This window comes from Anser brachyrhynchus, assembly GCF_964034855.1.
Source record: "Anser brachyrhynchus genome assembly, chromosome: 9".
In the NCBI taxonomy this organism is placed as follows: Eukaryota; Metazoa; Chordata; class Aves; order Anseriformes; family Anatidae; genus Anser; species Anser brachyrhynchus.
Genome location: NC_137703.1, coordinates 3,554,238 through 3,569,255, shown reverse-complemented (window position 1 = coordinate 3,569,255; position 15,018 = coordinate 3,554,238). Strand labels below are relative to the sequence as shown.

The following is a 15,018-nucleotide window of genomic DNA, read 5'->3' as shown; positions in this document are numbered from 1 at the left end:
AATTGTGACACAGAAGATGTGTAGTAATAATAACTTGTTCTAAGAGTAAACCATCCAAACAAGAAGATTGTTTGAATGCAAAAGCCACAATATGGAAAACAAACAAACAAAAAACAAACAACACTGTAATGGAAAAGTAAGCTGTAAATTTTTGCCTAATTTGATAGTTTCATTTCTCTGTTAATTCAACAGAGGAACCTTCTTTGTATTGGCTCAAGGCTGTTCTTTTTTAACAAGGCTTTTGCACAGATGTGAAAGCCAGAACCTTTAAGAGTGAATCTAGCAACCATTTTGAGGTAAAGGTTTGGAGGGCTTGGTGACACGAAGAGTTGGTTTTCAGGGATACAGCTTTGACTCAGTCCTGAAGCAGAGAGATGGCACCCCAAGTCAGGAAAACACTCAGGCCCTGCTCATCCCTGGGCGGTTCAGTGGGCAACGTACACTTTCTTTGGATTTCAAATTTTAGCAGGACCTTCCAAAGACTGTTGAAGGAGGGTAAACGAAGCAGCAGCTGAAAATGTTTGATAATACATTACAAAGAAATAAAAGGTACTAGAAAACTTACTGTTTGTCTTGGAAGAAATAATTACAGCACACTAGTCTAGTTTAATTACTATGGTAATTTAAGTGACTTGTGTATTTTTGCTGTAATTATAGCATCACTAAAGCTGCAAATCCTGTCGAAAAATAAATAAATAGTGCCTTATTGAAGCAGCTGTTTAGGCAATTATGGTGGAGCTAGCATTGGAGAGCAGTGCAATTCAATCAGTGCAGCTTTCTAACTAGTATTGCAGTTCAGTATTTTGCTGTAATGATTCACAGTATGCGTGCACGCCTGCAAAGGGATTCTTCGAAGAAACCGGGGCAGTTATGCATCCACACTAGGCACACAGCATAGACCAGCAGCGGCAAGGTGTGAGTGTCCTCTGCAGAACAATTAGGAAGCATAAATTCCTATCAGCTCCACCTTTTTTTTTTTTTTTCATAAAGCCTATTTGTTACCTTTGGAGGTATTTTGTGGCAATTGCCAAGACTTTATTTAAGAAAATGAATCATTTTTCTTTATCTTATTTGCAGAACGGACCTAGCTGGTGAGTTGTTTTTCCATCCAGCTCTTTTAGAGCCATACCTTGGGAGTTCCTCTCCTTAGTTATCAGCAAGCCACTGTCTCCCCTCCCAGCAGTAATGAATGAAGCCATCTGGGTTCTGTGGCAGAGGCCCTGAAAAGCCCTTGACAGTCCTAATCCGCTGCTTGCTGTTTCCCTTTAACTCCTGACCCCAAAGGCTTTAGGTGCTGGTAATGCACAGCAAGGCCATGAGCTGAGAATCTTGAAGGATGCATTTGGTTTCTCCCTCCACATGGCTAGTCTACGCCATCTTGCCAGGAGCACTCTCTGGCTTCTAATGTTGGTCACTTCACATCAGATTCTTACCATGTTGGTGCTTCTGATGTGATCGTGGGTCCATGGCTTGCTTTTTGCTCTGGTATCTTTCTGGCAACTGGAGTTATGTTGACAGATCTAGTATTCTAGACCCCTTTTTATCTTCCTGGTTTTAGTTTTCTTCAGATTATTTTCAGCTGGTTCTGCAAATTTTCAGATACTACAATAAAGGAAGGATGTGCCGTATACCACATCGCGTAGCCCTGTAAAATGTGCAAGCTGGACTACATTCGTGTTTTCCCACAGAGTAATTTCCCTCAGCTGGAAGTTTGCATTTTAGCACCTCCTTGTTTTGCCACAGGTTTGCTGGCACTTAATTCTGACTTTCTGCTTCTGTGCAAATCACTGTGCACTAGCATGAAAAGCACATTTGGACTGTATGGATCCATAGTACAACATAGTACAACAAAATTTCTGCCCTTTGTTAGGAAAGTATAAGACACTATATTTATTTTCAAAGAGGATCTTATGTAATAAGTTCTCATGTAATTTATTTCTTCATCTATTTTCAATGTCAGCGCTTTGCGGAATGCCACAAAAGAGCGTGGGATCGTCATCACCCGCTCAACGTATCCCAGCAGTGGAAGATGGGCTGGACATTGGCTGGGTGATAACAAGGCAGCTTGGGATCAGCTGGCTAAATCTGTTATTGGTATGTAGAAAGAAGAAGGTCTCTAATCAGTATATTCTGTGCAGTAACTCCTTTTCCTTGACTTACCTGCTTTTAGAATTTATTGGTTTTAACTGAAATACGCTCTTTGTTCAACAACCAGAATCCATGGTCAATTCCTTTGTGACTACTACTTCTTTACTTCTCCCCTGGTTGTTGGGAGCTCCTTTATTCCCCTGGGACCAGCCACCTCCCCCCGTTGTGTTCTGTCACCTCAGTTCTAATCATCTGCTAGTGCTGCTGTCCGACATATCTTTGTTTCTGACAAATCATCTCCCAACTCTTTCTGTAGAAGAAAAACAAGAGAAATTAGAGAAATTGTGATTTATTTTTTTTTCTCATTCAGCACTATAATATATATTATCTAGCACGACCATTAGCATATGAAAGGGGGAAGAAAAACAGCTGGTAACGAATTATTTCTCCTTTCAGGTATGATGGAGTTCAGCCTCTTTGGAATATCTTATGTAAGCTAACCAGTTATTATATTTTATTTAATTATCTTGACACTGTACAAGAATTTACAGTATTCCAACTGGATTGTTTGTCAACTTTCAGACAGGAGCTGATATCTGTGGCTTCTTTAATGACTCACAGTATGAGTTGTGTCTTCGCTGGATGCAGCTGGGTGCATTTTACCCATATTCAAGGAATCACAATGAGAAAGGAACAAGAGTGAGTTTCAGATTTTTAATGGTTGTTAATGGATAGACCTTTGCAATGCACATGTAGAGAACAGCTGGGGCATCACACAAGCCAGCCAGTGTCAAAAAAAGCACATTCCAAGCAAAACGGACATGAAAAGAACACGTTTCGCTCTTCATCAAAAAAATAAGTCTGTGTTTGTATGCTAGCTCTGCTATAATCCTCCCCCCTCGCATGGGAGGTTTTATGCCTGCAGAGTGGATGCTCTGGGATTTAGACCACTTGAAGGAAGCATATACTATGTTTGATTTGACTGAATCCAACTCCTACCTATTGTTCCCTTTAGGCCGTTTTGATTTACAGTCACTACATTAAAATACAGTGCTTTTGTGGCAAATGCTGTTAAAGGAGCAAAACTGACCTTGGAGTTTGAAGCCCTAATTGTCCATAATTATTACCATAAATGAGAAAACGGGACAGTGTAATATGACTCTGGAATAAGAGTCAGGAATTTATGTACTTTACACATTTGCCACCATCAGATATTGTATTTCTTTTAGGAATAAAGGAAAATAATTGCTTAAATGTAGGTCTGTGCTGGCCAAGGACTATATTGTAGAAAGCTGTAAAAGTAGATAAGTGGAAAAATAAAAATTGAAACAGCACGTAGATTCCAGTTAAAGCTTCAGGTCTAGCCGAGTAGTGCTATTTGTGTGGCACATGTCTAATGAATCCGAGTCTTCTTTTCAAAACCTACGTGCTTATCTTGCCACGGCACACCTTTCGATAGGACTTCCAAAGCCTTTAAAAATGCAGATTCAGGGTTATCATGTTGCTTGCAGTCTTAGCCAATTTGCCAAGGTATTGTTCAATACGTTTAGTAAAGATTGGAAGTGCTCCCTGACATCAGTCATTAGTGCTTTGGTCTCTTTTTGCAAGTCCTGAGTGCTGCCCTGCAGGAGAGAGGGATAATAAATTATGCACTCCAGGATGTGTAACGCCTTCAGGACAACTTGCAAGAAATATTTTTTACAGTACTCCCCACAGGTTTTTCTCTTCTTCCTTCTTTCTAGTTCCCCTCTTAGGGATGACAGTCATACCTACTGTTTTCACTGTCACTTAGTCCTTAACTGAAGGATAAGTAAATGGAGGTGCTGTAGTTTGGAGGCAGAGGAATTTGCAAGGGTCTACTGAAACTTTCACAGCTGTCTTGCCAGGCAGATTTTGATGCACATTTGGTAATTACTACTACTGCCACTACTACGGTTAGGTTTTATGAAGTCATGAGAAAAACATAAAACGAAAGAGATGCTAAATGTGAACACTCTTGTAAACATCGGTATTATTTTTTTCCATAGGTGTTCTAAACACACAGTAAGCCAGTTTGAGTAGCAACTGTCTCTTCTCTTTTAGAGGCAAGATCCTGTTTCCTGGAATGCAACATTTGAGGACATTTCCAGGAAGGTGCTGAATATAAGATACACTCTGTTACCCTATTTTTATACATTAATGTACGACGCCCATGCCCACGGCAGTACTGTGATCCGCCCCGTACTCCATGAGTAAGTGTGACTTCTTTGCTCCTCTCGTCAAGAATTTCAACAACAAATTCTGGAGTTAGAACCCTCCTAATGATGTTTTCCATTATTTAGAGCATTTTTTGTGTTAAAAAAAAAGTATGAAATTGAGAATATGAGAAGTTCTCTGTTTTATGCTATGCAAAACTGAACATTTGCTTAGCTAGAGTTAATGTATACATTTTAAAGCTCACCCTTAGCCTCTTTAGGGAGAAGCAACAATGATGTTTCATTGAATGCTAGACATATTGATGCTAGATATATGTAGAATTAGAAAGCAGATGTTGCAAAAACAGGTGGACAAAAACTTTAAGCAAAGAAGAGGGATATAACTCTGCCATAAGTCATGACAAAGTTTTGCAGGGAAAAGCATATTTTATTTATTTATCTATTTATTTGTTACTGGCCAAACTGATAGAATTGATCAAAAAAAAAAAAATAAAAAGTTATTGGTTGTACAAAGCCTTCTTTGTCCCTGGAAGGACAAAGGTTTAGCTCCTTTTATTATAAGATGTGCTCTAGTGTATATATAGTATATATACGCTTGTCTTGGCTAAAGATCATTGAGCTGTTTACATGTATTGTCTTGATTTTTTTTCAAACCACCTGCCCAAGGAAAAAGTGACACAGATGAGAAAATGATTCACAGTCTGACCACTACCTAATCTTAGTACTGCCGATATCTCCAAAGCAAAACTGATCTTTTGAGTTTTGTGGTCTAAAAATCCTGAAAATCAATTTGCCAAAGGAACGGCAAAAAAAGAAAACTAAGTAATAGCCTGCATTCCTGCAATGATTTTCACATTAGGATCTCTGTGCATTCTTGGCAAACAATAATTGATCTATTTAAAAGGAGACAGATAAATAAAGTATATATTTTAATCACCTATCTCAGTTATTGTTAATACTAGAATAAATACAGATGAGGAAATAACAGCTACTAGGAATAGTAGATTGCATTACTGATGAAAGCATCTGAAAAGAACATTTTGGAAAAGTTCAGCACTCAATGTTTAATCAAGATTCTGTTAACGTGCAGGTTTGTGGAAGACAGAGCAACATGGGATATATATGAACAATTCCTTTGGGGACCTGCACTGCTCATCAGCCCTGTAATGCAACCGGTATGTGCTTAAGCACCCAAGTGTATATGAAAGTATTAAAGCTACTTTAGCTAAACTTTCCTCTTTGCTTTAACTTCCCTAAAAAACGTATCTTTAATTCCAGAATGCTGTAACGGTGGATGCTTACATACCTGATGCCCGCTGGTATGATTACTACACAGTAAGTCATTTTCAAAATTGTATGTATTCCTTATAATGTTGTTCAGATAGTAGCAGGGTGTGCTGAGGTGTGAAGCCACTATCTCCCTTTTACAAACTTGTGTTTATCATCATTTCTTGGCATTATAACAACTACATCTTCTTAGCTGTTTTCTTATAAAAATCCTTAGTTCCTTTTATTGTAATAATGTTTAACAGGACCAGAGCTGTACTACGTACTATGTACTTGAACTATGTACTCCTGCCTCCTTCTTTCCCCCCAGCTTTTATTGCAAAGCATGACATCGTATACTATGGAATATCCCTTTGGTCAGTCTGTGTCCGTTGTCTTGGCTGTGTCCCCTCCACAGCCTACAAACTGGCAGGGCAGCGTGAGAAGCAGAAAAGTCTGTGACTCTGTATAAGCACTGCTCAGCAACCACTAAAACACCAGTGTGTTATCAACACCATTTTCATCGTAAATCTGAAACTTAGCACCACGCAAGCTTCTTTGAAGAAAATTAACACTATCCCAGCCAAAACTAGCATAAGAATGCTGGAATGGAGAAAGACAAACAGGGTTAGCTGCACCAGCCTTTCATGGAAGATAAGAAAAGACTAGTAAGAAGGAGTAGGCATTAAAAATCACTTCGTTGATCACACGTTTGTATTTCACCTGAATGGCCACTTTGATTCAGCTGCTCTCCCCTGAGGTTTGTAAACACTTTTTCAGATGCATAGCTTTATGGTTTCTCTTATGTAGAGAGAGCAATGTAGGGCATTATGTAGTTACTCCTGTATTAACAGCACGATTTGTAGAAACAACTCCTAAGGAATCTGCCTAGCAAAAAAAATAAATAATAATAATAATTATTATTATTATTTCATTCTAAAATAACTGTAAAGGGAGATCAATTCAACAGAAGACATTTTTTTTTTCATAAACAGGATGAATACATTGGTATTAGGCGACAGTCAGTAACTCTATCAGCTCCTTTGGACCATATCAATCTTCATATCCGAGGCGGTTACATTCTCGCATGGCAACAACCTGCTAATACAACTTTTTACAGGTACAATAAGAATAACTAGAATATTAAAATTTAGTTGTAGTTATCATATTAATTAATAATATCATATTATTACCAGTCTTTAAAGAATACATTTATTTATAGAAGCACCTGAGATTTGTGGATGCTTTTTCTCTTCAGTCTCTTCCTAATGGTCTCCTTTAAATGTAATGCTGTGGGGTCAAGAAAATGAGTATCAGAGACCAGATGAATGGCAGACAATATTTCTAAAACAAGTTCTAATGCTTGGGAGAGAGGAAATGTGATTAGCTGAGGATATTAAGGAAAAAAAATATTCTGTTTTGTACAGCCGGAAAAACCCAATGGGACTTACTGTTGCTTTGAATGACACTCAGATGGCAGAAGGACAGCTTTATTGGGATGATGGGGTTCGCATTGGTACGTATCATGTTTTCTTGTCATCCTAAAAAACCTTTCCAGCTGTGAGGGTGGTAGAACACTGCAACAGGCTGCCAAGAGAGGCTGTGGAGCCTCCATCTTTGGAAATATTCAAAGCCCAAATTAAAACAGAGAAACAAAAAACAATGAGAGGAACTGGAAAGAGATGAAACAAATTACAGCAGTCCGTGAACAGCAAATAATGCTCAGCAGCTAGCTAACCACTTTTTTGTCTGCAGTTCTAACAATAATATTGCTGTCAAAGTGGAAACGTGAAGCTATAAGAAACTGCAACCCTTCGCCATCACTTGGGAAAAAAAAAAGGCTTTTGTGGTTGCTTCCGCCTTAGAAGTCCTCAGTGTAGTGGGGGGTGTTTGAGCATTAGAGGCATATAGATATGCCAGACTCTGCTGGCCAAAGCAAGCCCAGTTCTGGAGGCCTTATCTGAGCACGCCCTCAGAGCCAAAAATTTAAGCTCCACGTTAACAAAGTGATTTTTACTGATTGAGACCACAGAATTCTACGATTTATAGAATTAATATTAGGTATCAAAGAAATGGTGTCCTGGACCTAGGGCAGCAAATACAACAAAGACTTGTCCTCAAACCTATGGGAGCCATAACCATAGGAAACGTGGGAAGCTTTCACTGATTTCCTCAGCATTAGTAAATCTAAATTGTCTTCAGACAAGAGATATTTGCGTGCTGTTTATCCTTCCTATACAGAGCCTATTACCCTTGTAATAACAATAAGCCGTTACCTGAGATTACGACAAATAACGCAGAAAACTGTTATGTTGCACAGTGATGTGTAGGGAAGTTTGCTGTAGAGCAGAAAGGCAGTACCTTCAATGCCTGTTATCATCAGCACTACTTTCATTAGTTCATTAGAGTTCATTTAGTACTGAATAAGAGGACTGGTAAAATATACAACGGTGATTTCAAAGAAGCATCAACATATATAGTAATCATGTGTAATTGGACAGTGAATAGAGGTAGAGGTAGGAAAAGCACTTCTTGCACAAATACAGTTATGCTCTTTTTATAGAGAGAGAGACAAATATACAAATTTGGGTAGAGCATACATACACACTTCTTCAATTGAATGTTTTATAATATTTTAACTGAACAGCTAAACAGCGAACACATTTGATTGTATCCTTTCTTTCTAACAGACGCATATGAAGATGGTGCATATCTGCTAACATCATTTACTGCTAAGCAGGTATGTAATGCTAGCTAACAGTTTCCGAATAATCACTTGAGGTGATCCTTGTCACATTTTAACTATTTGTATTTTAATTTGTCCCTTTGCAAAGTTTAGATATTCCCCTTTCAGACTGATCCTGGATGACAGAGTAATTGTTATTCAGTAGGGCGAAGACTGTTGTGGGTCTCTAAATGTTGCTTTAAAAACTTCTTTGGGATCCCAGCAGCATATGTGAGTGCACACTAGAAGAACAAAGTCGTTTGGCATTCTTTGTACTCATATACATCAGAGTAATCTAGTTTATTTCAGTGGGGTTATTCCACAGAGGTGCATAGTCATTTTAAGGAGCTGGCCCAGACTGAAAGCTGCAGGACAGATGTTGGTGCACATCCTTTAGATGGAGATGATTTCTCACAGAGCACTGGGTTTAAACCTGGATCAGGCCTCACAGCAGCTGGGATATGAGGCATAACTGCTGTCCCAGGGATAGCGGGGAAGGTCTGTCCGTGCAGCAATTAAAGACACAGCGGATTCCAGGATCTAGATAGACTAACAATGTGAAGAAAACTGAAGCCTTCAACGTCTGGAAAATAAATAAAAACATACAGACATATTTTCTTTAAAATGCATGGGAAGTGAGGAAAGCAATTGAAAGGCTCAAGTAGACTTGTACCCGTGTAATTACTGCATCCTATTTCATTTTTTTTTTCTTTCAGAATGTTTTAGATATCAGAGTTGTGCATCATGGTTACACTGATCCAAACAACTTAAAGTTTACTGAAATTAAAGTCCTGGGCGTGAACACCAACGTTAAGCACGTAGATGTATTGCAGGATGGTGGGATAATTCCGTCAGCTCACACTGTGAGATACGACAACACCACCCAGGTGAGACGCTGTTTTTCGCATAATGCCACCTTCACAACTGAATATGTCCTCTTAAGCCTTTGGGGATTCAGCTCTCAGCTCTAATACCATATTTAGAGGATAGTTCAGCAGGACATATCATCATTAACTGACAGTCACTTTTAGGAGGTACTGTTCAATAGAGAGTAAATATTGTGAAGGGAGTGCGGTAGAGTTTTTAAGCACAGAAGTTACTGTAGAGGAACCCAGGCTGCTCCTGACTGTGAAGAAATGGTGGGTTTTGTTTTGTGCTGGTTTCTACTCTTCCTAATAGCTTACTCACAGCCTGCGATTTGAAGGAAGGAAAAGCAACAAATGTTTTTGTAGTCTCTACATGACCCTATTGTTGTCAGTTTTGTCTGACAACTTTATTTCCTACCTCTGTTTGCCAACACCATTTCTTCTTCTGTCAAGTCAGATTTGAGCTGTAGGCGAGGCACAATGTGCAGTCTCCTGGTCTCAATGTCACTTGGTGGCATTTTTCTGCAGCCAACAATAACTCTTTGTGCAACGCTTCTCTCTGGGTCAGATGCACACATGCTGTGAAACGTGGAAAACGTAGGAAAATGCATTCTTCCTGAGGAACGGCTTCTCTACTAACTGAAGGAAAGATTGATCTGATGTAGGATTTAATAAGTATTTATTGTGTAATATTTGTAGGTTGTTCATATAACAGGACTTCAGCTTGAACTGGGAAAATCCTACACACTGCAATGGAATCAAGAATTAAGTATCAACGAAAGGTTTGATTGTTATCCCAATCAGGATCCAACAAAAGAAAAATGTGAACAACTTGGCTGTGTCTGGGAGGTAAGCAAAAATGATTTCTCTAAATGGTCGTGATAGAAACCTTTCCAGAATCATAGCTTTCTCTCTGTTGTGGTTACAGGGGAAAAAGTAGTCAGGCAGATTTGTCAGACATAATTAGTATGGGGGCACTGCCATCAACTGACCTGTACTAGCAATTTTATTTGCTTCAATGATACTGAGGTAGTTAGCAACAATGTAAGTTCTTTCAAAGTGTATCAGAAGTTGAAGAAAAATGTGGTATTCTTTGCAAGATGGTAAGAAACAATAACAGAGTTGGAAAAAAAAAAAAAAGAACAGAACAGAATGGAATAGAATATCAGCATATTTAGCTACTGCCTCTTCTGCTTCACTGGCACCTGCAAGACTCACCCCTTTTGTCTCACCTTCATAGTCACTGAAGCACATTTTAAGTTAAAAAAAAAAAAAAAAATCCTTTAGATTGTTTGAGAAGAAATCCCTGAATCCCCTGGATATTATAACTCCTGTGCAAACGAAATTGTTCATATCTCTGTTGATACTTATGTATCCAACCCATAATGACTGACATACAATTCTTTATTACACAGTTTCATTGATGGATATCTTATGACTACAAACATGCAGGAGCACTCTACCCTGGCCGGGTTGATCTTTAAAAGGTGTCTCCAGCTGAGTTACTCCCTGCTCCTCTAAATCTAAATTCTGTAGCCTGGACATATCTACTAAGTATGAAGACCAAATTGTCTGTTAGCTGTTCCTGGAACAGCAACAGCTGAATTGGGTGGATGAAGTTCCCTGAATTTGTTGCATTCTTAGGAAGATTTTTTTTTTTTTTTTTGCAATTTTGGATATTTGGAAATGTCTTTTCATGTGAAATCAAATTCTGGTCATGTTATGGACTGTGTATGTTTTAAAAACTTGCTCAAGTTGAAAGGTGCTTAGATTTTGATGACAGATGAATAAATATTCATTAGCAGCTCAGATGTGAGGAGCAGGCATAGTTTCATTAGAACAACTAGGCAGAATTAATGAGAAGTACGCAGAGGTGGAAGTCTAATGCATTAACCTGCGTCAGCTCATCTAATCTCAGAATAACTAGTCTGAGTGTTTCTGTTGAATTATAGCAGGAAACTGAAAGTAATTTTGACCTTGCTGTCAGGAGATCTTTGATACATAGGATGTAATTTTCGGTGGATATTTTAGGGATAATTTATATGACTAAAGATATATGCAATCCAATGGAAAGGCCTGGTCTGCTGTTGCCTGAATATCTAATGTGGCTTTCGCACATCCTCCTGAAGGCTGGTGGAGACTAGAGGGCAACGGGATTAGGAGGGAGGAACTTCTGAGAATTTCAGTACGCCAAGACTCAGCCATGTTTCAGGATTCAGCAGAAGATCACAGATACAGGGAATTTAAATCCATCTTCATTGTGCATGGGCTCAATTTCCTGACGGAATTATTTGTACAGGCTTGACTGAATTATTTGATTATATCTGAATTTTAGTATAGAGATCACTGGGTTCTGCATTGCTTCTTTATCGTTCAGTAGTTGTATTAATTTTTCCCCAAATTTCTCCATTTGACAGCTACCTGATAAAAATGGGAGCTTTGGATCTCATGTTGATAGCATGAAATGCAATAGGCCAGCGTCACTCACTAACCTGCAACCTATTGTCATTTGCAGCAGTCACCATCAAACCCAGACAGTCCATCCTGCTACTACAACTCCGACAACCCTTACTCTGTTGGTGGAATAGAATACTCCTCATCAGGTTTGGTAGCCAACCTGACCTTAAACAGCATCAATGCCAGAGCTAATGAGAATTACACTGCACCAATTGGTACGCTGCGCTTGGAGGTTATATATCACAGCAACCACATGCTGCAATTTAAGGTAATTTCAGTCAAGAGGTTTGTAGTTTGTAATGTCCCAGTGTTCAAAATAGTTCTGTTTACATAAATTACATAAATGTTAAGTTTTTGTAGACAAGGCCATGGTGTTTTTTTTTTTTGTTGTTGTTGTTCTATAAGTTCGTGCTAAGTTATCCTGTCGATGTATATCTGTAATGTCAGCCAAGAACTCTGCAGCTAAAGACATTTTTTTAGTATACAGGTAAATTATGCTGTAAGCATAATTGTGATTGTAATTTTTATTTTTGCGTTAATTCTTCCACCTGTGTTCTAAATTTTTTAATGCCCTACTGTTTAGACTATCGCTTCTTATTGTGCATTTAATAAGACTGAAATAAAAGTGATGATGTGATGCACAAAATGTAAGACATCAAGAAGTAAGTTGTGTGAGCTTACAAAATAAAAAAACTTAAAAAGGAATCTCTATTTTGAGTTGTCTAAAAAATGACTAAAAGATTAATCAGAGAGGTATTTACCACACACATATATGTCTATATTTAAAATAGTTAAAACATGTAAAATACCAATAAAATTTCAAATAGATACTTGAATTAACAGATTTAAATAATTAACCAGACATTAATGATCCGCATTTCAATCCTTAAGTGTTGTTTTTTTGTTTACATCCCAAATACTGTGAAAGAATTGGAGCAAAAATATGTGTTGAAAGAAAATACTCAGCTTGGCAAAAGTATTCAGTAATTTACTGTTTTAATTTTAACTAATTCTCAATTCCTATACGATAAGTAAGATTTCAAACAACTCATTGAAATGAATTCATTTTCATTTTTTCTTTCATAGATTTATGATTACCAGAATGCACGATATGAGGTTCCTATATCATTAAATCTCCCAAGCTCCCCAGTGAATACAGCCCAGGACCTACTCTATGAAGTATCAGTTCAGAGAAAACCATTTGGTATACAGGTTCGACGCAAGAGCACAGGGACAGTCATGTAAGCCACAATCAATCTATTTTATTTCATTTATTTTTGCTAGCTTTTTCCATCCCAAACCATTTTTTTGTTTTTTTCAAATACCTCAAGACTAGTTTTTTTATCCTTCCCACAAAATGGCACTGTCTGCTAACTGCCAGGTACAGCTCTATCAGAGATGGCCTCACCATTGCACTGTATGAGAGCACTGACCAGGGAAAGGATGGAGAAGGCACCATAAGCAATATCATTTTCTCACATTTACAGCTTTTCCCCCGTCACTTTGTAGTCTGACATTTGCTCAGTCCTATGTCACATGAGAAAGTGTAGAACAGAAGAAAATATTTTTCAGCCTAAAAGAAGTTCTTCCAGCGAAACATGGCACTAAAGGCTGCTATATTCTTTAAATTTATGTTTCTTTATATTTATATACTTTTAAATATTCTTATTTTTATTTTCTTCCTACTTTAGCTGGGATTCACAGCTGCCTACCTTCACATTCAGCGACATGTTCATTCAGATTTCTACCCGTTTGGCATCCCAATATATATATGGATTTGGAGAAACAGAGCACACCATGTTTCGACGCAACATGAGCTGGAACACCTGGGGAATGTTCACAAGGGACCAGGCTCCTACTGTAAGTAGAAATGAACCTAGCGTGCAGAGATATTCAACAGTGCTTTAAAGTCCAGTGGATGTCTGCTGGTACTGGACACATTAATTGAGGCTTATAATTTGGACGGTGTTTCAATGGCAGTGGTCTTCTCTAAGCCTATTTTTGCTTTGTGACCAGCAAACCCAAATGTGTGGAGCTCAGGCTCTAAGTCTGATGAATATGGCTTAGAAATCACAGCCCAGTGCTCCTTTTTTATGCTTCCCAACAAGTTGTTCTGAAAGATTGAAACGTATCAGGCCAAATCCCATGGTTTTGGGATTCAATTAGTGCTTAGAGGGGTAAATCAGAAATCTTATGTCTGTGCATATATGAGTGTTGTTTCCTAAAAGATAACACAATGTTGGCAATTTTCAGGGAATGAGCAGTGAAATAGTGGCAGTTTATTACATCTGTAACTTAGGTGCAGATTTCAATATATTGAAATATATTCAAAAATAACATCATCTCCTGATCATATAGATAGATGTCTGCTACAGCTGGAAAAAAGAGAGAATTTTGTCCTGGGAAAGCTCTTTCTCATTAGTGAGTTTTAAAAGCAGTAGTACCTTTGCTTTCCTTCATGCTTGGTCACTCTGAACAAGACAGACTCCAGTTGTCAAGCTGAAACTGATTTTCTGCAGGTGTGTTTTGTAGGCGTGTATGTTGTAAGTGTATACTTTTGAAGCTTTTTGTTGTAGATTTGGAAGTTGTGTGTCTCATCTTTTACTAATTCTTTTAAAATAGATGTAAACAGGTCATTGCTTATGATGCTTCAGCTTTAGAAAGTATTTTATTTTGTTTGCAGTATAAGTTGAATTCCTATGGTTATCAGCCATTTTACATGGCTCTTGAAGAAGATGGCAATGCCCATGGAGTTCTCTTGCTTAACAGCAATGCAATGGGTAAGAAAATCTTCATTTTATTTTCTCAACGTGTTTTATGTTCAGTGGTTTGCAATAGCTGCTAATCCAGGCATCCTTTTTTCATTTCACTTTCCCCATTTCTAGATGTGACGTTCCAGCCAACCCCTGCCCTGACATACCGCACCATTGGAGGAATTCTGGACTTTTACATGGTTTTGGGCCCAACACCAGAACTTGTTGTTCAGGAGTACACTGCAGTAGGATTCTTACCCTATTACAAACTAGCATTCTTTGTGGACTGGTTGGTTGGTTGGTTTTTGCCTATTCACTACAAATACTCTCCCTTACTTCTAGCTGATTGGACGACCAGTGATGCCACCCTACTGGTCCTTGGGGTTCCAGTTGTGCCGCTATGGATACAGGAACGACACTGAAATTTCCCAGCTGGTGGAGCAAATGAAGGCGGCTAACATTCCCTATGTACGCTGGTAGCACTTAACATTTGAGTTCATGCCTGAACTTCAGGCTTCAGAGTATCAGTTAAGACCCTTTAAACACACACAAAGAAAGAAAAAAGAAAACAGAACAAACAAAAAAACCCACCCCACTACTATGGTAGAGAAGAGCAAACTCTGTTTTATGCTATAGCTGAACATCTCTGCATGCCCTAGGTCATGTTA

At 38.3% G+C, this 15,018-nt stretch overlaps 1 protein-coding gene across 3 annotated transcripts in view; it reads left to right on the top strand.

The window, feature by feature from the left end:
• Window positions 1-15,018, top strand: part of LOC308199618 (maltase-glucoamylase-like) — a 71,883-nt gene that overhangs the window by 43,750 nt on the left and 13,115 nt on the right. For all 3 annotated transcript variants that reach the window (XM_080604042.1, XM_080604044.1, XM_080604043.1), the window contains exons 38-54: window positions 1,961-2,094; window positions 2,545-2,579; window positions 2,671-2,787; window positions 4,171-4,319; window positions 5,374-5,458; window positions 5,562-5,618; window positions 6,545-6,669; window positions 6,977-7,065; window positions 8,240-8,289; window positions 8,991-9,161; window positions 9,840-9,989; window positions 11,656-11,865; window positions 12,684-12,838; window positions 13,289-13,457; window positions 14,281-14,377; window positions 14,483-14,595; window positions 14,693-14,818. In XM_080604042.1, coding sequence (XP_080460168.1) covers window positions 1,961-2,094; window positions 2,545-2,579; window positions 2,671-2,787; window positions 4,171-4,319; window positions 5,374-5,458; window positions 5,562-5,618; window positions 6,545-6,669; window positions 6,977-7,065; window positions 8,240-8,289; window positions 8,991-9,161; window positions 9,840-9,989; window positions 11,656-11,865; window positions 12,684-12,838; window positions 13,289-13,457; window positions 14,281-14,377; window positions 14,483-14,595; window positions 14,693-14,818 — 2,032 coding nt within the window. The remainder of the gene's footprint in view (window positions 1-1,960; window positions 2,095-2,544; window positions 2,580-2,670; window positions 2,788-4,170; window positions 4,320-5,373; window positions 5,459-5,561; window positions 5,619-6,544; window positions 6,670-6,976; window positions 7,066-8,239; window positions 8,290-8,990; window positions 9,162-9,839; window positions 9,990-11,655; window positions 11,866-12,683; window positions 12,839-13,288; window positions 13,458-14,280; window positions 14,378-14,482; window positions 14,596-14,692; window positions 14,819-15,018) is intronic.